Source organism: Phocoena phocoena, chromosome 20, assembly GCF_963924675.1.
Source record: "Phocoena phocoena chromosome 20, mPhoPho1.1, whole genome shotgun sequence".
Lineage (NCBI taxonomy): Eukaryota > Metazoa > Chordata > Mammalia > Artiodactyla > Phocoenidae > Phocoena > Phocoena phocoena.
Genome location: NC_089238.1, coordinates 41,958,639 through 41,982,204, shown reverse-complemented (window position 1 = coordinate 41,982,204; position 23,566 = coordinate 41,958,639). Strand labels below are relative to the sequence as shown.

Below are 23,566 nucleotides of genomic sequence, written 5' to 3'. Positions count from 1 at the left end.
GGTGCACGAACCCATGTCCCCTGCATCGGCAGGCAGACTCTCAACCACTGCGCCACCAGGGAAGCCCAGGAGTTTTACTCTTATATCTGCTTGATACAAAAGGGAATGAGGAGGTATAATTTTTCCTATCTGAACTTGAAAAGGCAAAATATTCATTAATTAAGTGGCTTGCCCAAAGGGCCAAAGTCAATGACATGAAGAGAATGTGGGTCTCCTTACTCCTAGGCACTACTCTTCACTCTCAGAGATATAATGTTTTCTTGTTCTGAGAAACAAGCTCTTGTTCAGAGTTAAGCAATCTTCAATAACAGGGAAGGGAACATGGAGAAAGTGGAAGACTAGACTGAATTAATTGTTCAAAAAAAAAAAAAAGAAAACAGATGGGAGAGGAAAATAAGAGGTACTAGGTAAAGACCAGTTGACTTATTCATTCAACATGTATTAACTAAGCAGTGTCTTTGTCCTAGGCACTTGCTAAATGTTGGGAATACAACCATGAATATCACTGACACGGTCCTTGTTTTCATAAAATTTGAAGTTCAGCAAGGAAGAAAACATTAAACAAATATATATGAACTATTATATAATTCCAATTATCATAAATGACAAGAAAAATCACATGATGCAACAAGTATGTACCACAGCATGTTTTTCATTCTATGGAATGTGACTCCTTTGTGGTGGCCAGCAATTTCTTAACTCCTATTAGTGCTTCAGGGATCAGCTCAGTAAGTCATCTCTTTCCAGGAATCCTAAACCCACCTCATCAGAGAAGGCACCTCTCCACTAAGATTCTATGCCTCTGCTTAGGTCTATCATAAAATTTGCCACACTGTTTGGAAACTGTATACTCATCTTTCCCCCACTGGATTTTGAACTCCTTGAAGGTAGGGCCTCTGACATTCATCTTAATGCCTAATACTTGCCACTCAGTCACTTAGAAACATTTACAGAGTGCCTAAATTCCAAGTACTAAGTTGCTGGGCACTGCATTCATTCATTTTTCCTTCTATTCATTTATTTCATGGTGCCTATGGCATGTAAGGCACTCAGTAAATGTGACCTGAATTATTTTGTTGCACTTGAAATCAGTAATCACCGCCTTTGAAAAATATGCTGCTGTAACAGCCCTTTGCATACACCCAAACAGTACTTTACCTAATTTAAAATCTTTATTCCCAAATATAAATCTACCTTCTCTCAGACAGATGAACTTAGGAATCCATCTTCCTGATATTACATCACCAAAATGTTTGATATTAAAATGTCTCATCATTTTTTCTGAATTGACAATGAAATGGGTACTGACACTTATAGCAGGAAATGACACTTTACCAAAGTTACAATGGTGCAGAGACTGATATGAAGCAATGGTCTTGACAATTTCCCTTCTTATTGTGCCCAACAGATCTAGCAAACCTCAGTTTCCAAATGACAGGGAGCACCACAATTCCTAGGTAGGATCTTTCTAACCAGCATCACACAGATCAAAACTCTAAGCGCATCATTCATACAGGAGATCGCATATCTGTTATGTGGTTCTAAACAACTCCGGAGAGAGTGGGGGAGAGTTACTATTCTTTTGATCTCTTTGAATACAAAAAACATAGATTTGGCAGAATTGAACTTAAGAAAAAAATTAACATCAAAAACACCAAATCAGGCTCCCAAATGACTTACTTTCTCCTGAAAGTAGTTTGCTGACAAATTATAAATTTCCACAGTGCCATCTGTTCGTGAAACAGCCAATCTGTTTGACTGGTTATTGTAAGCCACACAGCGGATCCCTGATGGAACATAATTAAAGAAACGTACTCGATGGACCTTAAATTCACCCATTCCTAGGGGGGCAAGAAAAGAATCATTGTTAAACAGCAGTTTGTCACACCTCATGTTTCTTATTACCACTATTCTAGGTGGAAGACTCCAACTATATCTCATCGAGGTTCATTTCTTTTTTTTTCACTTTTTTTTTTGGAGGGGGCCGCGCCAGGCAGAATGTGGAGTCTTAGTTCCCCAACCAGGGATGGAACACGAGCCCCCTGCATTGGAAGTGCTGCTTCTTAACCACTGGACCACCAGGGAAGGACGACGGAGGTTCATTTCTAAATATCCAACTAATGATGCTTTCATGGCCCATACAGAATCTATCAAACAGTCTCCAGAAGCTCAGGATTCTTCAGCAACAAAATTAAAAGATCAACACATACAGCATCACCCAGACTGCCAGCAATCCTGACAACTGCCTGAAGGAAGTGGTCCAGGAAAAGAGGGGTGAGAATTTAAAATGTGCTCTTAGGGCAAAAGACTGAACATAACCTCATTCTCTAACTGGGAGTGCGCACTTGAAGGGAGTCACATGGAGCTGACCGGATGTATTCGAGGCAGAACTAAGGTCTCCTTTGTATTTTGTGTGTGAGGTTTCTGGGGGTGGGGGTGGTGGAGAGGAGGATAAATACCACGACCACTCTAAAGAAGCAAGAAATGTGGACAGTCTAAAGGAGTATCTCAAAGTCAGGTCCGCAGAACTCCTGTATCAAAATCACCTCGAAAAATGGTTTTTAAAAATGCAGGATTCCGGGTCCTATTCCACAGTTCCAGAATTCCAATCTTTTGGGGCGGGGGGAGGGCTAGCAATCTGCATTTTGGCAAACACCTCTATCTCTACTGCACGTTAAGTTTTCAAATCACACACTCAACTACGGTACTGACGGTGGGGCTGATGGGGCAGGAAGAACCGAGAGCGTCTCAAGGGGAGGAACGACAGGACTGGTCGTCATCTGTCAACTACTCCCTCTACCTGCCGCTCCGTCGCCGCCAACATACGCACTCCGCTCTGGGTCGCCCCCTACTCGTCTCCTTTCAAGGTGAGGAACCTGCCTGCAGAGCAGGCGCGTTCGGCCGGGCCGGGCTAAGAGTGCGTCCAATGCGCGCGCTAGGGCTCCACCGCCCCTTCCCTCTCCGGGGATCTCCGGAGTAGCCCCCACCGGCCTCGGCACAAGAGAATCGGCGAGCTCCGCCGGGCGCCGACCTGTAGCAGGCCTCACCCTCTCTAACACCCCCACCCCGTCCCATCCCCGCTCCCCACGCCCCTTCCCCAACTCACCAGCGGATGGGCTAGCCACTCTCGGCGCTCGCCTCTCTCCGCCCCGGCCCCACGTGCACGCGCGCTCGCGTGCTCTGCCCCGGAAGTGCTCGCGCCGCAAGGCCGGAAGTGCGCAGGCAGTGCTCGCGGCGGCGGCGACGGCGGCGGGAGGTTCGGTTGTCGCCCGTTGGCCGCGCGGCGCCGCGCTCGGCGGCCGCCATTGCAGGTCAGGCCGCGGGCAGGGAGCGCGGGAGGCCGCGGGGAGCGAGGGCCGAGCCGGGAATGGGGGCGAGGGTGCGAGGGAGCGGGAAGCTAGGGAGCTGGGGCCGGGCGGGGCACGCGGCTCGAGAAGAAGAATGGCGAGCCGAGGGGCGGGGAGTGGGGGAGCGGCGGGGGGGGGGAGGGGAGGCTGGGAAGGGGGAGGGGAGTGGGGAGGGCCGTGCAGAGGTGGGGGACGACCCCGAGGGGCCTCCTGGTAGGAGGGTCGGGAATTGTGGAGAAGGGAGCAATGTGGAGTCGGAAGGCGGAGGGAAGGAAGGGAGCGAGCAGGGCGGAGCGGGAGAAGGGCGGAAAGAGTGGCCGAGCGCGGGCGGAGGACGGAGAAGGGGGCGGCGCGGGCCGGAACCTCGAGGTATGTGCGGAAAGGGGTTCTTCCCTGGGTGGGGAGGGAACCCAGCACGGGATGCTTGCGAGAGTGGGGCAGAACTGGAACCCAGGAAGTAGCGGGAACATCAGAAGGGGGACTTAGCGGGGGACTGTGAGGTTCTTTCGAGGGGACATTTTAAGTCGTGGGGGAGATGCTGCTGGGAGCGGTAATTGGGAGGGTGGTTGGAAGGAAGAGACAGTCTGGAGAGTGATCCAGCTTCATTTGTGGGCGGAGTGAGAGACGAGAGAAGAGTGGGGTGGAGTCGGGTCCTGGAGGAGCGAAGTACTTAAGAATTGAGGGGGGGGAAATAGGGAACGATTTGGAAAATGAGGGTGGTAGAGGAGTAACGTTTGAAGACTGATCTTTGGGAGGAGGATGAACGGTTTGGAAAGAGTATTCCGGGGGTGGGGAGTGGAGGAAGGCAGTTTAAAGAGTAGTTTCCTTGGGAGGTACGAGAAAGAGTTAAACAGCTTGGTAAGCGGTCCTAGAGATAGTCGGGGGTAATTTGTTTGTTGGGGGAGAGGGGAAGCGGATGGAGAAGTCCCAGAAAGTGGGCGGGGCTAGAAATAGGAAGTGTTTGTAGCTGAAATTGAAGGGAGGGGAGGGGGTCGGGGAGAGGGTGGAGAAGATGGGGGCTGGTGGGAGGGGAATCCAGTACAGAGGGAGACCTCAAGTAGAGCTATAAAGGAAGGGGCTTTGGGGAAGATAGGGTGCCACAGCAGTAGGAGGAGGAAGGGTAGAAGGGGCCGCAGAGTAGCAGAAGATGCAGAAAACTGGAGTAACTCTGATCGACTGAAGTCATCTTTTCTACCCATTGTCTACAAATACCAGTAATTGATTCCCTCCATCATGGGAATCTTAAAATGTGATGGGAAAGTACCACATGTATGCATAGTGTCCACACACGTTTTTGAACCCACTCTTCACTAATGAAAAGTTTGGAAGCATTCAGTTCCACCTATTCTTCCATGGCCCCTTTTTGGAGGAGAGCAAGCTTCTCATTTAGAAACTGGATTTTAGCTCTTAATGACATAACATAAGCCTGTCAAGAGACAAGATCTTCCCTTTGAAAGTTAGACTCTCCCCATCAGTCACAAAATCACAACACTGCTAATAAAAATAATGTATTGAGTTGTATATAAAAGTTCCTGAATTGTTCATTTGATGGAAAGACACACAGAGAAATAGTTATCATGCTTAGAGGTAAAAAACGTTCCAGAACTTAATCCCAGAAGCAGTTTGGTGAACCCTGACTGCCATATTTGAATTGTTCTCCCATTGTGTAAGCTTGATTTTATTCTGATAACATGCTGCTTTTATAGGATGTTTTAATCCACTATAAACATTAAAATAATAAGTACACAGAGTAGTATAAAGTCATTCTATTGGACATGTACTAAGAAAATGCCATGTTCCTCCAGGTAATCAATAGCTTGACCCTAAAGGTTTACCATGTTAGGCACTGTGCTGAGGACTTTACGTTCAAAACTTCATTTAATGCTCACAACCACCCTTTGAGGTGGGTTCTCTTTTATGCTCAATTTATTGGTGGAGAAACTGCAACCTGAGATTAAATTACCCCTTGTCATACGCAGGCTAGATAAATGGCAGAATCAGAATCCAGGTCTGATTCAGTTCTCACTGAATCCCTAAACACAAAGAGTAGTTTCTGGGACCGAATAAGAACTCAATAAGTGCTAATTGTTGGCCCAGCAATTTGCAAACATTTTGTGTCATATATTTAATTTTTAAAAATAAAAATGAATGTTTTTAAATTAAGAATTGTAAAGTTAAAGCCTTTAATCCGTTTAAAAAGCAACAAGAAAAGATGACAAGGGCCAATGTTTATTACAGCTAAACATTGTTTAGCTGTAATAAAATTTAATTATGTGTAGTTAGGTTAAACCATTGAGTCAAAGCCCCTGTTTCAGTGAAAGCTGCATAATCTGTTTAATACGATACATACCACGCTTTCTTCTGCTACATTTTATTTTGGGGGCAGTTAACCATCATGAGGATCATTGCTCATGATGTTCTCTGTAAGACCTTAGTAATATTAACAATTTAACAACTCAGAAACCAATGGATAAGAAATTTTGTAGGAGATTAGATGAATCAGTGACAAAGAATGTGCTCTGTTCTTTTGACTTATTTTGCCTTACACAGGCAGGAAACAGGTTTAGGCTATAGTTTTGAATCCTGGAGGTAACCTTGAGTACATCTCTAGGGATTTCAGAAACCTATATCTCGTCAGTTGGATATGATGAAAAGCAGGCTCATTTGTTTTGAGCTGCCTACCCAACAGATGTAGTTACTTCGGTGGCGAGATATAACATCTTCTTCATAGGTGGTTTATTTGCCATCTTGTGGGAGATGTTATGAGAAAGACTAATGTTTGTAAAGCAAGTTCCTGTACTGATGCCCTGCATGAGAAGGTGCTGTGTGAGAGGACTGCAGGACAGGAGGAGTTAGAATTCACATTCCCTGTCTACCACTTACTAGCTGTTCCACCAGTTACTTAACCTTTAGCTTCTCTAAGCATGTTTCCTCACTGTAAAATGGGAGTGATAGTACCTGTATCATAGGATTGTTTTCAGGATGAAAAGAGAGAATCCAGATAAATGTTCAAAATGGTTTAGCTATGTGAGAAATGAAGCTTTTTGTATTACAAAGATAATGCTCTGCCTGAATTTTTCTTCCTAATTAAGAAATTGTGGTGGCACTTTGATTTTTCAGGTTTTTAATGACTTTCAAAATGACAGTTAAATAAGATGTATCCCAGATTTCGTCTGATTTCAGACCTTTTGAGTTTTGATTAGGGTTCCCATTGTGAGTCTTGGTTGATTCTGAGAATGTGGGTTTCTTTGCTCATCTGTGGTTTGTTCAGGGGTCGTGAAGTCATCTGGACCACTGTCTTGAGAAACAACAGTGTCTTGACTTTACTCAGGATCTCCAAAGTAACTCCAGGTCTCAAGACTGGGGATGATCTGGGGCAACCTCAGATATTTCTTAGATAATATTTCTAGAAATCTTGAAGCCCCCCACAAAGGCTTTTTTTTTTCTTTAAGGGAAAAAATAGTTAAAACATACAAAGTGCTTTTTAAAAAGTTTTGTTTACATAGCTAAAGTCATTTGACTAAGTTAGGAATATAGAACTTATGTGTTTAGTTTGTTTAGCTATGTAAAGGCCCCCCAAAATTGAGTAGTAAAACATTTCCCCCTTTTATAAGGGGAGGGGTAGGTAGTCAAAATAATTCATTGCAGGGGAAAGGTGTTTGGATGGTTTTTTCCACACCTTCCTATCTCTCCAAGTCTCCAAGTATGTACTGTAGTTGTGGCCTGTGAGACTCCGCTCTGAAATATATTGAATTTAAACATCTTTTTGATAAGTGGCATCAGTTCTTCCTGGCTGTACAGGAACTTGGAATTATTATTCTTCAACAAAGACCAGTTAGTTGGTCCTAGCTAAATCTGGGATTAAACTCAAGGCTGTTGAGAGTGAGGTGCTGGGCAGTCTCTTCCAGTGACTCCTTTTAGCGTCATGATTTGATATGGTACATTCATCAAACCGTGCCTTCAGATGTTGCTCTTGATAAAGCTGCAGTTTCTACACAAGCAATACCTTAGAACAAGCACTTAGAAATTGCTGTGCTTATTTTTAAATGTTGGAATGAGTTGAGACTGAAGACTTAGAAATCTTTTTGTTATACGGAAAATTTTCATTATAATGTTACTTGTTATTACTAATAGGATTTGACTTGTATTATACTTCTTCACCTCCTTGTTTTCCTACTGATTTTTTCTGCCTACTTTCAAGGGAATGAGGACAGATTGGGCTGCATGTTCTCATTATCTTTTTTTTTTTTAAGAGGATGTTTGGGGTAGGAGTTTGTTTATTTTTGCTGTGTTGGGTCTTCGTTTCTGTGCAAGGGCTTTCTCTAGTTGTGGCAAGCGGGGACCACTCTTCATCGCGGTGCGCGGGCCTCTCACTATGGCGGCCTCTCTTGTTGCGGAGCACAAGCTCCAGACGCGCAGGCTCAGTAGTTGTGGCTCACGGGCCCAGTTGCTCCGCAGCATGTGGGATCCTCCCAGACCAGGGCTCGAACCCGTGCCCCCCGCATTAGCAGGCAGGCTCCCAACCACTGCGCCACCAGGGAAGCCCCTCATTATCTTTTTTAGTCATCTCCACACTAAGTGAAATACATATTCCCTGTCACCTCCATCAGGTGTGTTATCAGTGACTTACTCAGGTATACATACCTACTCTTGAGAATAGTTGCCTAGAGCAAGGAGCAAGAAGAAGAATCTGATTCAGCCAATGGGATATTTTAAGGTGCTAAAGTAGAATTTTAAAATTCACAAAAGTGATGCCTTCCCCTACATCACTTACTAGCTTGGTAAATACACTCTCATGTACATAAATATAGCCGTATCAGTCCACAGGTTCCTGTGAGCTAGACTCTTGTAAGCTGGGTGTGAACTTCATTTGTATTCACATCTCCGGCATCTCATTAGGTCTAGCACAAGTTTTTAGGCCACAGAATTCTTATTTTTACAAGAATTGTTAGATGTCTGCCAGTATCAATAGGTGTACTCAGGCAGGGCCTCCTACATAAGTGGATAGAGAGCTGTGTGTGCTCATTGAAGCACAGCAACAAGTATGGAGGTACAGCTACTCTGACCCAGCTACTAGGCATCTGTTTTCCTTTATTCACTTAGGCCACCGTTTTTTTGTTTTTGTTTTTATTTTTTGGCCGCGCCACGCAGCTGGCGGTATCTTAGTTCCCTGACTAGGGATTGAACCCAGGCCCATGGCAGTGAAAGTGCTGAGTCCCAACCACTGGACCACCAGGGAATTCCCTTTAGGCCACTGTTTTGAATTCCTGTTCTGATAGGAGACTGTCGAGGAAATGGGGAATGCACTGAAAATATTTCTACATCCCCTTTGCCTAAACAGTCTGCACATTCCTATCTCAAACATGTGGTCAGAGGTCTTAAAGATTAATCTCCTTCCGTGCCATGATTTTCCTAAAATTTGTATCTGTGTGAACACCCTATTGTGAAACCACCTGTATTTTACACTTATCAAGGAAAATACACTATTTCATCAGTCATCAAAAGCTAATTTACAAGAACTCTTCTCAATCTATATGCATTTATTAACCTTTAGAAACTTCACAACTTCAATTTCAATTATTGAGCCTTTTTTGATTCATGGCTAAAATGTACCTACCATTCTCTGAATTTTACTCACAATTATAGTGTGGAAATGTTGATTTATTTATCCCATTCTTTAAAAAATTAGCTATATGTTAGTCTTTAAAGCATCTCCACATTTTTTAAAAATTTATTTATTGGCTGCGTCAGGTCTTCGTTGCTGCGCGGGCTTTCTCTAGTTGCAGTGAGTGGGGGCTACTCTTCATTGCGGTGCGTGGGCTTCTTTGTTGCGGAGCACGGGCTCTAGGTGTGCAGGCTTCAGTAGTTGTGGCACGTGGGCTTCAGTAGTTGTGGCTCGCGGGCTCTAGAGCGCAGGCTCAGTAGTTGTGGCGCCCGGGCTTAGTTGCTCTGTGGCATGTGGGATCTTCCCAGACAAGAGCTCGACCCCGTGTCCCCTGCGTTGGCAGGCGGATTCTTAACCACTGCGCCATCAAGGAAGCCCTCCACATATGTTTTATTTGGTCTTCATGATAGTTAAATGAGTCACACAATCCAGGTTTTAGCCCCACGGTCATTAAGTGACTTGTGTATGATGACACTGAAAGAGTTCCACACTTACAGGCTGGAACCTGAATTTAGGCCTTCTAATTTTAAATTATTAGTCTCTCCTTCAAGAAACCTTGGAAGAATATTAAAAGTGCTTTTGATTGTTCTGTTGATGGTGGAGGTGGGGCCTTCTTATCTGTCAGAAGACCTTTGCCGTCCTGAGCCAGTGTATTACCTGTTGTCAAGCGGTACCACACCTGGTACTGCTACAGCAGGTCTGGCTTATTCAAACATGACTTCTTGATTCAGCTTGCTGAATGCATGTACTCAGTGCCTGCCTGATGCCTTCATGCCTTTTTATTCTCGGTTTTCTCCTGTGAGAGGGTATTGATTATGAGTGTAAAGTTGGATGACCTAGGTTCTTGTGTTGGCTCTGCCACCTGCTAGCTGTGTGTGTACCACATAAAGCAAATGTATCCCTCAGTAACTTTATCTGCAAAATACGGATAAGTCCCTATCTCAGAGTGGTTGAATGAGATACCGCCCATGATATATATGCACAGCATCTGATTCATAGTAAAAATTGAATAAACATTAGCTGCTCTTTATATTTGAATTTGAAGACCACTGATTGACCAACCTCATATTTCCAAAATGTGTTTGGTGCTCAAGAGTAAGAGGTTCCGCTGTCTTACAGGGCTGCTGTGAATATACTTTTCACTGGAGATCCAAAACAAAGATTAACATGTCAGTAAGGAAACCTGTTTAACTTTAAGCAGGTGTTTGCTAATCGTGAGCACAATTATAATTCCTATTAACTTGCTGTTCTACAGTTGGTAAACACTGATCTGATAACCTTCCACTAGGCTCCATCTATTCATTGGAAAGATTTGTACAGAAGCTATAGTTTAGATCCCCCATCCCTCAATCCCATTAATCTATCCTTCTCAGGAAGACAAAGTACAAGAAGCCAGTTGTTTCAGGCAAAAATGTCCCATTTTAACTCATTCTTGTAGAGTGCCGCAAACTTGCCACCAGGTGGTGCCATTGTATAAAACGAAAGTAGATTAAGCGTCAGGGTATCCTTAGTGTCTAAATGATGAAAGATGGGCAAAGTGTTCGATGAGAATCACATCAGAAATCAGCTTACCGTTCACTAAAGTTGTCTGGAAGACCTCTTCCATTCTCTTGGCTTTTAGTTAAAAGAGATAATTTGAACCTTGAAATATAAGATAACCAAAGTGGCAGACATGAAGCTTATATCATCACCAAAGGAAAAAGTAAAACCTAAAAGAATTCCTTAGTTTTTTAGAACCATGCAGAATGGAAAATATAATATCCTTGAGAAAGGCAAGTTAGCATACTGGCCAAACGTGTGGGCTCTGCGGTGTATGTGTTGGGTTCAGATCCTGGCTCGTAGACTAGTAGCTATGCGACCTTGAACACAGTTGTGATACCTATTAACTTTCCACCCTGTAGTTGACCCTTGGTGATCTGAAGCAATTTTATATGTACAGTATCAGTTTTTAAATGTTACATGTTATAGAGTTGTTAGGGGATTGAAATTAAATATGTCTAAAGCACTTACAAAAGTGCCTAGCACACAGTAAGTGACAAATGTTAGCCATTGTTGTTATCCTAAAGAAATTTTTTTTCTCTACAGCTTCTTTTCAGTTGCTTTTTAAAGACGGGAAGCTCATGGTGCAGATCATTATTTCCAGGTGAGTACCTTTTGAGACTTTTTTTAATTTAGCTTGAATGATTAGGGCTATATAGGTTTGAAATTTCCCTGGAAGAATTGGGGTCCTTAGGTGCATCTTGCACAAATCCTTGCATTTCTAGTTCAGTGTCTAGCACTGCCCAGTTTCCCAAGAATTCGTGCTCAGCAAAGAGATCTCTTGGGCCTTGAATGGTGGTGTAGGACACTATTATTCATCCTTCACCCCTCCAAAATATTGTAACCGCCAGCCCTTTGCTTGCAGTGCTGGGGCTGGAGGCCTGGCAGAATGGGTGCTGATGGAGCTACAGGGGGAGATCGAGGCTCGCTACAGCACTGGATTAGCTGGAAACCTCCTGGGAGACCTACATTACACCACTGAGGTGAGGGGACTTTTCTTTCCCTGCCTAATGCTTCAGGAAAGCAAGCTACACCAAGGTGGTGCTCCCAGGACCCAGAGTGAGGACTGCCCTCAGGTTTGTTATTCAAGGTCTAGCTAAGCCATTGCTTGTTCTCCCCCCACCTCTGCAGTAGCAGGGAAATTTAGCTTTGGGGAATCTGGAAAGGTCACAGTTCTAAAAGTAGAAATTCTCTTACTTGGGGCTAGAAAGAGTAAAAAGGATATGAGGGTGGGTTGTCCTTTGTGGCTTCTCAGCATTGGTTGAGGGAGTGGAGGTGCCAGCATTGCCTCCCAAGAGCATCTCTAGAAGGCACCTGAATGTTACGACCTTGCCCTGAACCTCAGGCATCTCATTCTTGTTCTGCCAAAGGGAATCCCTGTGCTGATCGTGGGGCATCATATCCTGTATGGGAAAATCATCCATCTGGAGAAACCTTTTGCCGTCCTTGTTAAACACACTCCCGGGGAGCAGGACTGTGATGATCTTGACTGCAGGAGTGGCACCCAGTACGTGGTAACAGCACTCATCAAAAACAAGATCCTTTTCAAAACTCGCCCCAAGCCCATTATCACCAACGTCCCCAAGAAAGTATGAAAGAACCTCGGATTTTCCCTAGAGAGCGGCCAACTCCTTGGACTCGTGCTCCGCTGCCACCTCGAGGACGGATGGACAGTTCCCTGGGACCACAAGGAGGTCCTGCTTTAAACACAGGCCACCCTCTGGGTATGAACTCAGATCCCTTCCTTATGGCAACCGGCTCTCTTGGTGGAAATTTGGCCCCGTTTCCAAGGAACCCGTCTCCTTTTCCAACTTCATCAGGCTCATTGGCTTCAAATCCAGCACCTTTCCCTGCTGGTGCTCGTGACCCAGGCATGGCTTCTTTTCCAAGAGGGATGAATCCCACTGGCACAGGTGCAGTTTCTTTCCCAAGGCCGGGTGGTCTCTTGGGCCCAAGCCCAGGGTCAGCTCTAAATCCTAGAGCAGGGGTTCTTCCAGGCCCAGGGCCTCTGTCTAACCCAAGGTTAGGGGGTCTCCCAGGGCCAGGTCCTATGTCCAACCCAAGGCCAGGTGGTCTTCTGGGAACAGGTCCTGACCCCAGAAGTGGTGGCCCCATGGGCCCTGGATCTGGACCCAACCTGAGAGCAGGTGTCCTGTTGACTTCTGGGAATGGTCCTCCCAATCCTAGGCCCGTTGGCCTGGGCCCCGGACCAAGTCCCAATCTGAGATCAGGCTTTGTAGGTACAAACCCTGCCCCGAGGTCAGGTATGTTTCCAGGCCCTGGCCTTGGGTCCAACCCAAGGTCAAGTGGCCTGGGCCCAGGCCTTGGGCCTAACCCAAGGGCAGGTGGCCTGGCTCCAAGCCCTAATTTGGACACCAGAGCAGGTGGCCTCTTGGGCACAGGATCTGGTCTTAACTTAAGAATGGCTGGACCTCAAAGCCTAGATCTTGCACCCATTCTAAGAGCAGCAGGTCTTTTAGGAGCAAATTCAGCTGCTTTCTCACAGTCTTCTGGAAACATGGGCACAAGCCCATCTTCCATGGCTAGAATACCTGGCCCCATAGGCCCAAACTCGGGTCCTGGCTCTCGGGGAATTGGCCTTCCGGGGCCAAATCCATCTCCCATGTCGAGGGCTCCTGGCCCCATTGGCCCTAATTCAGCTCATTTTTCAAGGCCCGCTGGCCCCATGGGAGTAAATGCTAATCCTTTTCCAAGGGGGACAGGTTCAGGGGGATTGAACCCAGCTGCTTTCTCTCAATCTTCTAACACATTGGCTTCAAACCCAGTTAACTTCCAGAGGTCTGCTGGCCTCCAGGGCTCAAGTCCGGCAATTTTCCCAAGAGCCTCTGGGCCACTAGGCTCCAACCCAGCTAACTTTCCAAGGGCCACTGGTTTACAGGGTCCAAGTCCAGCTACCTTCCCAAGGTCTACTGGCCCATTAGGCCCTGGTCAGGTTACTTTCCCCAGGTCAGCTCCTGGGCCCCTAGGCTCTTCGCCAGCAGGCCCGGTGGGTATCAACCCAGCTCCTTTTGCAAGGCCAACTGGGACCCTGGGTCTAAACCCAGCTTCCTTTCCAAGGATGAATGGCCCTGTAAGCAAGACTTTGGTCCCATTTCCTAGAGTGGGGAGCCTCCCTGGCACAAACCCAGCTGCTTTCCCCAGACCAGGGGGTCCAATGGCTGCAATGTACCCAAATGGAATGTTACCCCCTTAAACACCATTTTCTCTCCAGGACCACCTTGGTTTCCAGGCACTGTGGTTCTGGGCAGGGGCTGTGTTTTAGGTGAAAGGGTAGATATGGAGCTACAGTCTGAAGTACATAGCTGGGGCTCAAATTCAAATGAGCCTTTTTCCCCCCCCTCTGCGTCTTTCTTGACTGAAGGTGAAATGTTATCTGTGGGACATGGACTTTGGCAGGTGGGAATGATCCTGCCTTGTGAGACGGAATCTCCAGCCTTCCAGAAGCCTGCTGTGCTTTTGTCCCACAGCTTTCTGCCCCTTGTTTCTTACTAGTTTCTTGAATTGTTCTTGTGGACTTTTCCTCAGGGATACATTGGCCTGCAGGTTCCAATTCATATGCGGTCCCCTGCTCACCACCGGAGAATCAGCTCACTGCTGTCTAGAAATGTTGCGTTGGTGAGTGGACCATGCTTCAGCAGCGCTGACCTGGTCACGCTCTACTGCCATACCTTCCCCTGGGGGCTGGAACACAGAACAGGGAAGTGCAGCCACTTCAGAGAGCCACCAGATTTCTGCTGGCCTGACCGGGCCTGCAACTCCCTTCTCCTGGGACTTACTTAGAGAAGGCCAGGATCAAGGCTCCACTACTCATCCTGCTCCCTCTCCACTGGTACTCCCAATCAGAGAACCTCAAAATTAAACTGACGTGGATGGGGTTATGGGAATTGGGGTGGGGGTGGGGGGAGTGAAGGGGAGAAATCACTGTGCTTCGTTCAGCCTGATGTGAAAGGATGGTTGGTGTTTTCCTGCATTGTACCTTTTCTTACTGTTTCTTTAATAAATGGGACGAGAGGGCTATTGATTTCACTCCCTTTTTATTACCTGTTCCACAGGGAAGGAAGTTTTCCCACTGCTTTTCATTGTTTCAGCTTGGCCACAGTCCTACATTACCTTCCAGATAATGACAGACATTTTCAAGGAGGAAGCAAGCTTTGGTTTTTAGCCTTAGCTGGTTAACTAGGGCTCACTCACTGGCTTGTAATTTCACCAAAGACCCAGTCCACTCTCTACAATAAAAAATTAAGCCACCATAGGTGTGCAGTTATCAAGGTAGACCTACTGTATTCCCCAGGTCCAGAGGCAGCTGTGACAACTTACCTGCTTCTGAGTTCCACCGGAATTTCCTTGGCAAAACTAGTTCTTCCTTGAGTACCAATCTTGAAACTGGAATAAAGAGCTAGCTTTTGTTAAGTACAAAGAGGGAGGGAGGAGCTCAGAGGTACCAGCATTATGTGAGAATCTTTATTTTGACAAATAAGTGCAGTATAAAAAATTTGACCTGAAAGTAAAAAAAAAAAAAAAAAAAAAGTAAAAATAAATATGTTTACAAATTATTGTAGAAATAATACAAAAGAGGATTAAAATTCTCATTGAGGAAAACCCAAAATGTGTCCAATTGTATAAAGGCTCTTCCCTTACAAGAAACAGGAATAAAGCTGAAGACCCAGTTTGGTTTCGCTGCTGAAAAATGTACAAAATAACTTAGAAAAACCAGTTGAGGTCAAACGTTGTGGGCCCACTACTTGTACCTGCCTTCTCTTGATCTGGAGAAAGTTGATTGTCACGGAGCAAGGCAGAGCTGATGGTAGGACAGCCAAGAGTTCTCCATCTGGGAGTCCATCCTACATTAACCTTCAAGTAAAAGCTGAAGAAAAACAAGCCCTTAGTGAAGTCTGAGCTCTGCAGTTGGCTGACCGGATTTCTTCCATTGTAATGCTCAAAATAGTTTACTTCTTGGCCAGCAAAAACATGGAAGAGCCTGGAACAACTGCCTTCAGCAAACGCCTGCCGCCTCTTCTCAGCCTTCATGGGTTAGGCCTGATGTCAACCAGCAGTCGTCTTCTTACAAACTCAAGGTCTGTGATGCAGCAGTGTTCGCTGCAGCTGGAAGACCTCCGAGTTCATGGGAGATGAAGCACCAGGGTTTGCCAGTCTGGCTCAGAGCACACTTTGTTCCTTTGTAGGAAGCACCTGGGCACACTAGAGGCTTGCCCCCTCGACTACTGTCCGCCTTAGTGCTGGTTCTGAGGGCTCAGCAGGCCCCTCTGAGAGTGGATGTTTGGCGAGAAAGCACGCTTGAGCAAGCAACCTCTAAGTCAAAGGCTTAGTCAATATCCCAGTTTTCAAATCCAAGAGCTCAGAACAGTCTGTGGATTGCAGATCTGTAGAAAATGGCCTTCCCTCACTCCCCCTCCAAAAAAGAGGGAAATCAAACAGCCTCGAGAGGCGTGAGAGAAGAGAAGAACCTTAGGATTTAGATACCAATTCCATCTCCTAGTTTGGTTTCTGGACAGAAGCAAGCAAATGCAGTAATGACTATCCACAACTTGGCTGTAAGAAGTCCCTGGAGAAGCCACTGAGGAGAATGGACAGGCTCAATGATGACCAGCTTGGATTGAGGGTTCCCTTAGGGAACACTGAAAAGCTTTCCATTAGAGGTGATTGTCAACAACCGTAGCCTGAACGTCATGGGTGCTGCTCATCTGCCAAGGAATCTGTCCAGGCAGTTTAAGACTGTAGCCAGTGTGGTCAGAGGCTCCTAATAGCTTTTCCCCACGTGCTGAGGGCAGGCTTGCCTATTGCAGAGGGGCCCGTGAGAGTCCAGGCTCGGTGTCACTTGCCACCTTGAAAAACTCCTGATGAGGAGGAGGGTGGAACAGGTGACTATCACTGTGAAGTGAAGCGAAGCGAAGCGAAGTGAGGAGGCTGTCTTAGACTCAGTCAGAGCTGAATTTGAGAGCGGAATTCAGGAGTATACAGGTTGAAATACCCAAGCCCTCACTTCCTTTCTGAGCATGTTGGGGTTTAATCTTCCTGGTAGATGACGAAAACATTTTACCTCCTCAGTAGAGATCACAGACAAGACAATCTAGATATGTAGGCAATTTCCAGGTAGAATACATTCAGCTCAAGGCCTCCATAGAGCCTTGAGCTATGGCCTTTAGCACCACCACCACCGTTTGTTCCTCCTGGCAAACTTTCCTTTTTAACATACATATACACACACTTCACACTTAAAACCAGTCCAGTGCTAACTCCCTGCTAGTCTGGCTCATCCTTGGGATGTTGAGATGTGGAATGCAGTACTTCACATAAGAAAGCACCATTCCTGGACCCTGTTTTCTGATGCCCAAAGATCAGGCTTCTGGGCTTTGTATTTCAGGCACAATCTTATTGCATTGATAACTAGATCGAGGTGGGGACACATTACTAGCTGGCCCAGATCTCTCAGAAATTCTCCCACCACCTCTGATTTTGTTCAGGTGGGCTAAGAGAACCGCTTCCCACGGACCCTCCTTGCTTACTCACCCGTCAGAAGCTGCCACTGAATGGAACTTATTGTTTGGTTTAGCACACTTCTGAGTTCCCTCTGGATCTCAGGGGAGGAAGTGGAATGTTGCCCAGAGGCCACTGTGTGCACAGAGGCAAGCAGACAGGCGGCCTGAAAACATACATGCCTCCTCCATCACCCTGAGCTGGACTTGCCTCCTCTAAGCAGAGCTGGCCCAGGCCGTACTACAGTCACCATTCTTTGCACTTCACATTTGTCCTTTGGACCATTAAAAAACTAAAACAGCACTCCCTCCTCCCTCCCACCCCATCTTCTCCATTCCCCTTCCCTCCCTTACCCATTGCACTTTTCCCGCTCTGCTTGAGGGCTACGTCACACCTCAGCAAAAGCTAAGCTATACTGCTCTGGCTTCTTCCCGCATCGCCGGGCAATGATGGCCAGATACAACATGAGGAGGGCCACCCAGTAGCAGCCGTACAGGATGGCCCCAGAGACAAGGAAGGCTAGCTCCGTCTCACTGAACAGATCCTGGCAGTAAGCTGTGTAGGCCAGCCCCCCAAGGAGGACTGCCACCCAGATGGACACAGGGATGAGGCCAATGAAGTTCACCACAATGGTTTTTCGGCCAGAGGTACCCCAGCCAGACTTGTTGATGGTAGCAATGGCAAAGATCTTGGCTGGCAGGAGGCTGGACATATAGAGAAGGGAGTATAGTGACATGAAGATCATCTCTGCGTTGCCCCGAAGGAAGCAGGCGTATGTAGCCTTGATAATGCCCACCAGCTGCACTGTCAGCAGGAAGAGAAGAATGTTCCAGATGCGGCCACGGTAGAAAAGCTGTATGACTGTGGCGATAAGGAAGAAGGGGAAGAAACCCGTGACCACTGATTCGTAGGTCATCCAGAGGTGGTGCTTGTGGAACCACAGAGAGTTGTAGAGCCACTCACGGAAGTAAGACTTGCTCCAGCGGGTCTGCTGGTTAAGCCACCGGAGGTACTTGGTGGGGGTCTCTGTGAGGCATTTAGAGCGAGCTGTATACTTAGTCCTGTAGCCGAGACTCAGGACTCGGTTGGTGAGGTGCCTGTCATCTCCAAAGCTGCACTTGCTGCCTAGGAACTTCTGATGGTACCAGTCCTCCAAGAATTGCTGAAGGAGGCTGTTACGGTACATGCCCAAGGGCCCGCTAATGCACTGCACACAGCCAAAGTAGGACTGGCAAGCCCGCTCCACGTTGAAGGCCATCCAGTACCGCACACTGCTCAGGAAGGAGATCCATGAATCGTATTTGTTGAGGATCTGCAAGGGAACCAGAGATGCTGGGCCTCCTTGCCTGAGGACATGAGCCCCAGGAGACAGACACCAGAGACCACGAGGCCTCCCTACACCCCAAGTGCTGGAGCCCATTGCTCCAGTTCCTGGCCGTGAGTCCTCGCCCAGCCAGAGCTGGGAAACCAGAGGCTCAGAGGAGGCGACCACACCCAGTCACTCTCCCCAGCACCAGCCCCACCCCTCCTCCGTGTCATCTGCACCGACTGTCCCAATGAAGTTGCTCTAGCAGTTAAAGCCACCTTCAATCTCAGGAGGCAGCCTGTGGTGGTGGCCAAGAGAAAGGCTTGAGAAAGAAGCACACACCCCAGCCACCCATCCTGACCCTTTCTGCAGTTGGAAAGCTGCTTGGGAAGACATGGTATGTTGCCAGCAGTACCCTTGGAAGAAGATCTGACCCTTTATTTGTACCATACTGCCCGGAGCTCTTCAGTGCAACGTCCCTAAGAGCAAGGGTTTCTCAGGGGTCTAACTTCGGAGTTGCTTGGTGCACCATTGGCCAAAAAGGAAGCCCCCTCCAGGATGGATGGCCTCAGAACACTGTGCCCCTCCCAGCAGCATAGGCTCTCTATATACCTGTTAAGTAATTTCTCCCCACTTAAAAGAACAGGAAAGGGGTTGGGTAGCAGATGAGCCCTTTGATACCACTGAAAACTGTCAAAGAGGAAACACCCCTCCAAAACACTAGGAAGTCAAGATGTCCATTCCTAAGCATATCCAATTAGATTAAGAAGCAGAAAGAATCCAGACCGCCCCCCCCAGGAATCCTTGGTGACTTCTTACTTGGACATCTCCCCCGACTCCTCCTACTTGGGGGTCCTCCTCCAGGACTCGAAGCATTTCAATTGTGCAGGCTGGATCCAGCACAGTGTCAGAGTCACACACCTGCAGAGGGAATGCACTATCAGTCCATTTCGACCTCAGGTACACACACACACCTTTCACATGATACACTTCAAGCTACTAGCAGAGAAGTCTATGCCAAATAGAAGGGGTGAAATGAATAACAAAGGAAAGTAAGAAAACGCGTTCAGGTACCAGGCTTGATAGCCACTAGACCGAGACATCTCCAGGAGACATTCCGTGCTGGGCCCAGAAAGGGAGAAGTGCTTAGCACTGGCGAAATCTTTAGCCCCTTACAGAGCCAGCCTCCTCAGAAGTGGTCTTAAAATATTTCTCAAAATATTATTTCTCTTCAAAATAGTATTTCTCTTCAAAAAGTCATTGAAATCAGATGACAAGCATTGTGGCTAGACCAGGACCAGCAGACATTTCTCAGAAGGCCAAGAAATGGCTCCTGCCAGAGGCTACACTGCCCAAAGCTTGCTCATAGGATTATTAAGAACAGGGTCTTCCCTGTTTCAGCCTCTGGCCTCTTAGACAACCAGCCTAAGTGGAGGATGTATTTAGCCCAGTCACAGGACCTCTAATGAGGCTGCCAGGCCTTCTGTGTTCTGTTGGCCAAGTCTCCCAGATCAGGGCACGGCATGGCCAAGGGCTGCTCTCACGTAGATTCTACTCTGGATGGGCCTGGAAGCTGGCACCAGCTACCTCCAGTCAGGACCTGGATCAAATCCTGCCCACCTGCCCGCCTTTCCTAGGGAGACTCCTGGTTTATTTCTAACAGGTGGCCTGTTATTGTTACTAGTTGAACCTGGGCTACAAACACTTACTCTGGTGGCTGACTCCTTCTCTGTTTTCTAGAAAATTGAGATGATACAAAAAGCCCAGATAACCAGAGTAGAGGAATTGGTTTCCTGACCCCTGAGAGAGCAAAGAACAGTATCCACAGATAAGCCCAAACCCTGTTCTGCAAAAGCCTAAAATCATTTTACTAAAGTTGCTGAGGGCCTATTAGCCTTCAGGAAGGGGGCCGCCCTCTACACTCCAACCCTATGCTTTCTCTCTCCATGTTGGAAGACTCAGTGGCCATAGACAAGCAGCAGAAGGCAGAGGGGGAACCAGGCAGAGTCATCACAGCCACTCCCTCCTACCTGCACAATGACACATCCTTACAATCCTGGCCCAGACTGGGAAGGCCCCAGGGAGCCTCAGGCCAGACTCCCAGAGCCCCCTCAGCTTACCGGCCAAGCTTCCTAGGGCTGCTGGTCTCAAGACTACTTCCTGCCATGACCCTATCTCATTCCTCACGCTGCTTGGCTTCCCTCACCCCAGGGAGGTCTTTCCAGCTGAGCAAGGTTAGGAAAGTTAGAGCTCTTGGCTGCCTGAGTTTCCCCACTGGCTGGAGCAGGGTTATCTCCCGAAGAGGGAAAGACACCTTCAGCAGGGCTCATGAAGACAGGCAGAAACCCAGAGTGTTTAATGACTGGTGCCCAGGGCTGCCCCAAGTAGTGAGCCCAGAGCCTTCAAGAGAAAGGCTGGCTCAGGTGCATGAGCCTATCTGCTGATCCACCAGAGCACAGAGGAAAGGAAGAGGGGTGGTAGAGCAGGTCTGGGGGGATCCTGTGCTTCAAGGGAGTAGATGACAGAGTCACGACGGCTTGAGCACGTGCCAGGAGGGCTCAAGGGCTTTTTCTAAATCTTCTGAGTCCCCAGGCAAGTCTCAAAGGCCCCTTGACCCTAGGTGAACTGCAGAATCAAGAACTGTCTCACATCCCTCCCTCTCCAAGGCTGAGGAGGTCCTTGGGCCTAAGAAGACAGAAAAAGACAAATATGCCAGCTCTCATTGCAACTTTCTAAACAGCCAAAAACAAAAAATCTGTGGCAAGCTAATTTTAGGTGGGTACAGTAAAGAAAATTTGAATATTGGAGTATGCAACATGCTGTCAGCAAGACTGCTGGCACGTAGGTGGGCTACCGCAGCAGCCACTATCCATTCAAGCGACAGAGAAGGGCAGGAACAGAGGAGTGGACAGTGGATGCTGGACCAGAAATCTGGGGTCCTGGGTGTCAGTTTCTACTTGGTACTGAAATGCATGACCTTTCATCAGTTTTCTCTAGGTTCTGTTATTTGAAAATTGGAGCAGGGGACTTCCCTGGTGGTGCGGTGGTTAAGAGTCCACCTGCCAATGCAGGGGACATGGGTTCGAGCCCTGGTCCGGGAAGATCCCACATGCCGCGGAGCAACTAAGCCCGTGTGCCACAACTACTGAGCCTGTGCTCTAGAGACCACGAGCCACAACTACTGAGCCTGAGTGCCACAACTACTGAAGCCCACACACCTACAGCCCACGCTGCTCAACAAAAGAAGCCACCACAATGAGAAGCCCATGCACCACAATGAAGACCCAACATAGCCAAAAATAAAATTAATTTTAAAAAGGAAAAGAAAATTGGAGCAATGTTAACCTTGTCAGCATAATAAAATTTCCAGGCTGGTGTCAATGCCTGCTTTGGCTGGAAGCTAGGCAGGGTCTGTTCAGGGTCCTGGCCCTGCCAAGACGGCTGCAGAATCGGGGTGGGGGATGATTCGCACGTGTCCCTCCACCTCACAGATAAGAACTTGACACCGGAAAGAGTTGGACTTTTTAGTCCATAACTAAAACTATTTGAGTGCTTGGCAGCATGATTTTTTTTTTGCTCTTCCCCACACTTCTTTATGAAGAGGCTCATCCCCATGTTGCCAGTATCGAGGCAGTATTGTACAGCAGACAAGGACAGACTGCCGAGGCTCAAATCCTGGCTCTGCACCTTACTGCCATGTGACATTAGGCAAGTTACTTAGCCTCTCTGTGCTTCAGGCTCAGTTTCTGTAAGTGGAAATAATAATAGTACCTATCTCCTAGGAGTACTACGAGGATTAAAAGAACTAAAATGTATGAAGTGCCTACAACAGTGTCTGGTATAAGTAAATGCTATACACTTTACACCTGTTTGCTATTATTAGGATACCAATCCATAGGCCTGCCCAGAGTCACAGAGCTAAGTAACAGCAGAACCAGGATTCCCTCCCAGGTCTTTTTAACCCCAGGACTGCTGTTGAGAACCATGGTGCCTACTGCCTTCTTAAGTGCAGAGGAGGAATGTGCACAACACAAAGGCCCTAGACTGGACCTAAAAGTCCCCAGGAGCGAATGCCTGCCTGGCTGGACACACCCACATGTCCACATACACCTAGGGAGGCACGCTTACCTGGATGTAGTCCACTGAATCACCAAGGGCCTTGAAGGCCGTGTACATGACCTCTCGCTTGCCTCCCCACTTCTGCATGATGCATGAGAAGGTGCTGGCCTGCACCACGTTGCGCACGCGGTCCATGCCCTCCTGAAGGCTGGCCTCCGTCTCACCCTCACCCGCCTCATGGAAGTTGCTGCGCCACACAAAGAAGCCGGCTTGCTCGGTGCCACCTAGCACCTCATGGAAGATGTCCAGCATGTAGGCATCCTCCTGGCGATTGCCATCCACCACCATGACCACCTTGAGGTCGGGGAAGGCGATGCGCTGGGCTGAGCGCAGGCACTTGCGCAAGTAGTCGGGGTCCTCCTGGTATGCAGCGATGCAGAGCGCCACAGAGCGCCGCAGCGGGGAGGGCAGCTTCAGTGGCCGGCCTGCCCGCCGCATGCGCCGGTGCTCCAGGAAGGCAAACAGGCTCTGGATGAGCAGGTGCAGACCCAGGATGGCACCGTACAGCCCGAAGGACAGGTAGTGTTTTTCTGTGTGGATGAACTGGTAGCCTGTCACATAAGCTGCCAGGATGCCACCCAGCACTGCCAGGGCAAACAGGCTGGTGCCCACCACACGAAGGGCTGTTGTCAGCTGCACCGGCATCTGGTGGGAGAAGGTGGGAGACGTGGGTCAGGCAGAGGCAGCATCCCTGGTCAATGGCAGTGGGGGCATTTTCTCTGGGCCTGGCCCAGAACCGGGAAAATGACCCACTAATAAAAACAATTACCATTTATTGAGCATGACTAAGACTGTCTGTAGACTCAGAAGCCAGACTACTGGGGTTCAAATCCCAGCTCTGACACTATCTGTGTGACTGTGTTCTACCCCTTAGTTAATTCATCTGTAAAATGTGGGTTGCAGCACTAACTTCCTAGCATCTTTAAGGATTAAATGGGTTACATATATAAAGCACTTAAAGTAGCATTTATTATGGTTAGACAAACCAAAGCCAGAGAGAGCTGTGTGATACCTAGCTGGTGGCAGAACTGGGATCTGCCTGACACAAAGCTCTCATAGGCAAGCTTCAGTAGG

The 23,566-nt window shown here is 47.7% G+C and overlaps 4 protein-coding genes across 7 annotated transcripts in view; 2 read left to right on the top strand and 2 right to left on the bottom strand.

The window, feature by feature from the left end:
* The window catches only part of UTP4 (UTP4 small subunit processome component), a 32,768-nt gene extending 29,582 nt beyond the window's left edge, over positions 1 to 3,186 (bottom strand). The window contains exons 1-2 of one of the 2 annotated variants that reach the window (XM_065898914.1): positions 3,107 to 3,186; positions 1,681 to 1,841 (exon numbers count right to left, since the gene is read on the bottom strand). In XM_065898914.1, the coding sequence (XP_065754986.1) occupies positions 1,681 to 1,839 (159 nt within the window). In that variant the 5' untranslated portion in view covers positions 1,840 to 1,841; positions 3,107 to 3,186. The remainder of the gene's footprint in view (positions 1 to 1,680; positions 1,842 to 3,106) is intronic. The other variant, XM_065898913.1, reaches the window with a different exon arrangement.
* Positions 3,187 to 3,205: 19 nt separating this feature from the next.
* DERPC (DERPC proline and glycine rich nuclear protein) lies at positions 3,206 to 14,591 on the top strand. 2 transcript variants are annotated; one of them, XM_065898910.1, is made up of 4 exons: positions 3,206 to 3,311; positions 11,098 to 11,155; positions 11,417 to 11,534; positions 11,922 to 14,591. In XM_065898910.1, exon 4 carries the CDS (start codon positions 12,143 to 12,145, stop codon positions 13,763 to 13,765), a length of 1,623 nt encoding a protein of 540 aa, XP_065754982.1. In that variant the 5' UTR covers positions 3,206 to 3,311; positions 11,098 to 11,155; positions 11,417 to 11,534; positions 11,922 to 12,142; the 3' UTR covers positions 13,766 to 14,591. The 2 variants fall into 2 exon arrangements, with proteins under 2 accessions (XP_065754982.1, XP_065754983.1); XM_065898911.1 differs by lacking the exon at positions 11,417 to 11,534.
* CHTF8 (chromosome transmission fidelity factor 8) lies at positions 3,223 to 14,591 on the top strand. Its single transcript, XM_065898912.1, has 4 exons — positions 3,223 to 3,311; positions 11,098 to 11,155; positions 11,417 to 11,534; positions 11,922 to 14,591. Exons 2-4 carry the CDS (start codon positions 11,133 to 11,135, stop codon positions 12,144 to 12,146), a joined length of 366 nt encoding a protein of 121 aa, XP_065754984.1. The 5' UTR covers positions 3,223 to 3,311; positions 11,098 to 11,132; the 3' UTR covers positions 12,147 to 14,591.
* On the bottom strand, positions 14,161 to 23,137 carry HAS3 (hyaluronan synthase 3). Of its 2 annotated transcripts, none has more exons than XM_065898909.1 (3): positions 22,502 to 23,137; positions 19,193 to 19,294; positions 14,161 to 14,253 (listed from the first exon to the last, which is right to left on the bottom strand). In XM_065898909.1, exons 1-3 carry the CDS (start codon positions 23,135 to 23,137, stop codon positions 14,161 to 14,163), a joined length of 831 nt encoding a protein of 276 aa, XP_065754981.1. The 2 variants fall into 2 exon arrangements, with proteins under 2 accessions (XP_065754981.1, XP_065754980.1); XM_065898908.1 differs by lacking the exon at positions 14,161 to 14,253 and adding an exon at positions 17,456 to 18,379.
* Positions 23,138 to 23,566: the final 429 nt, after the last annotated feature.

What these genes read in the sequence shown, in the direction of transcription:
- CHTF8 (XM_065898912.1), top strand. Translation starts at nt 11,133, where the DNA reads ATGGTGCAGATCATTATTTCCAG. An exon ending in GTGCAGATCATTATTTCCAG is followed by an intron (nt 11,156 to 11,416) that starts GTGAGTACCTTT and finishes CTTTGCTTGCAG; the next exon opens with TGCTGGGGCTGGAGGCCTGG. An exon ending in ACCTACATTACACCACTGAG is followed by an intron (nt 11,535 to 11,921) that starts GTGAGGGGACTT and finishes GTTCTGCCAAAG; the next exon opens with GGAATCCCTGTGCTGATCGT.
- DERPC (XM_065898911.1), top strand. Translation starts at nt 12,143, where the DNA reads ATGAAAGAACCTCGGATTTTCCCTAGAGAGCGGCCAACTCCTTGGACT.
- HAS3 (XM_065898908.1), bottom strand. Translation starts at nt 23,137, where the DNA reads ATGCCGGTGCAGCTGACAACAGCCCTTCGTGTGGTGGGCACCAGCCTG. An exon ending in ATTCAGTGGACTACATCCAG is followed by an intron (nt 19,295 to 22,501) that starts GTAAGCGTGCCT and finishes TTCCCTCTGCAG; the next exon opens with GTGTGTGACTCTGACACTGT. An exon ending in GAGTCGGGGGAGATGTCCAA is followed by an intron (nt 18,380 to 19,192) that starts GTAAGAAGTCAC and finishes GTTCCCTTGCAG; the next exon opens with ATCCTCAACAAATACGATTC.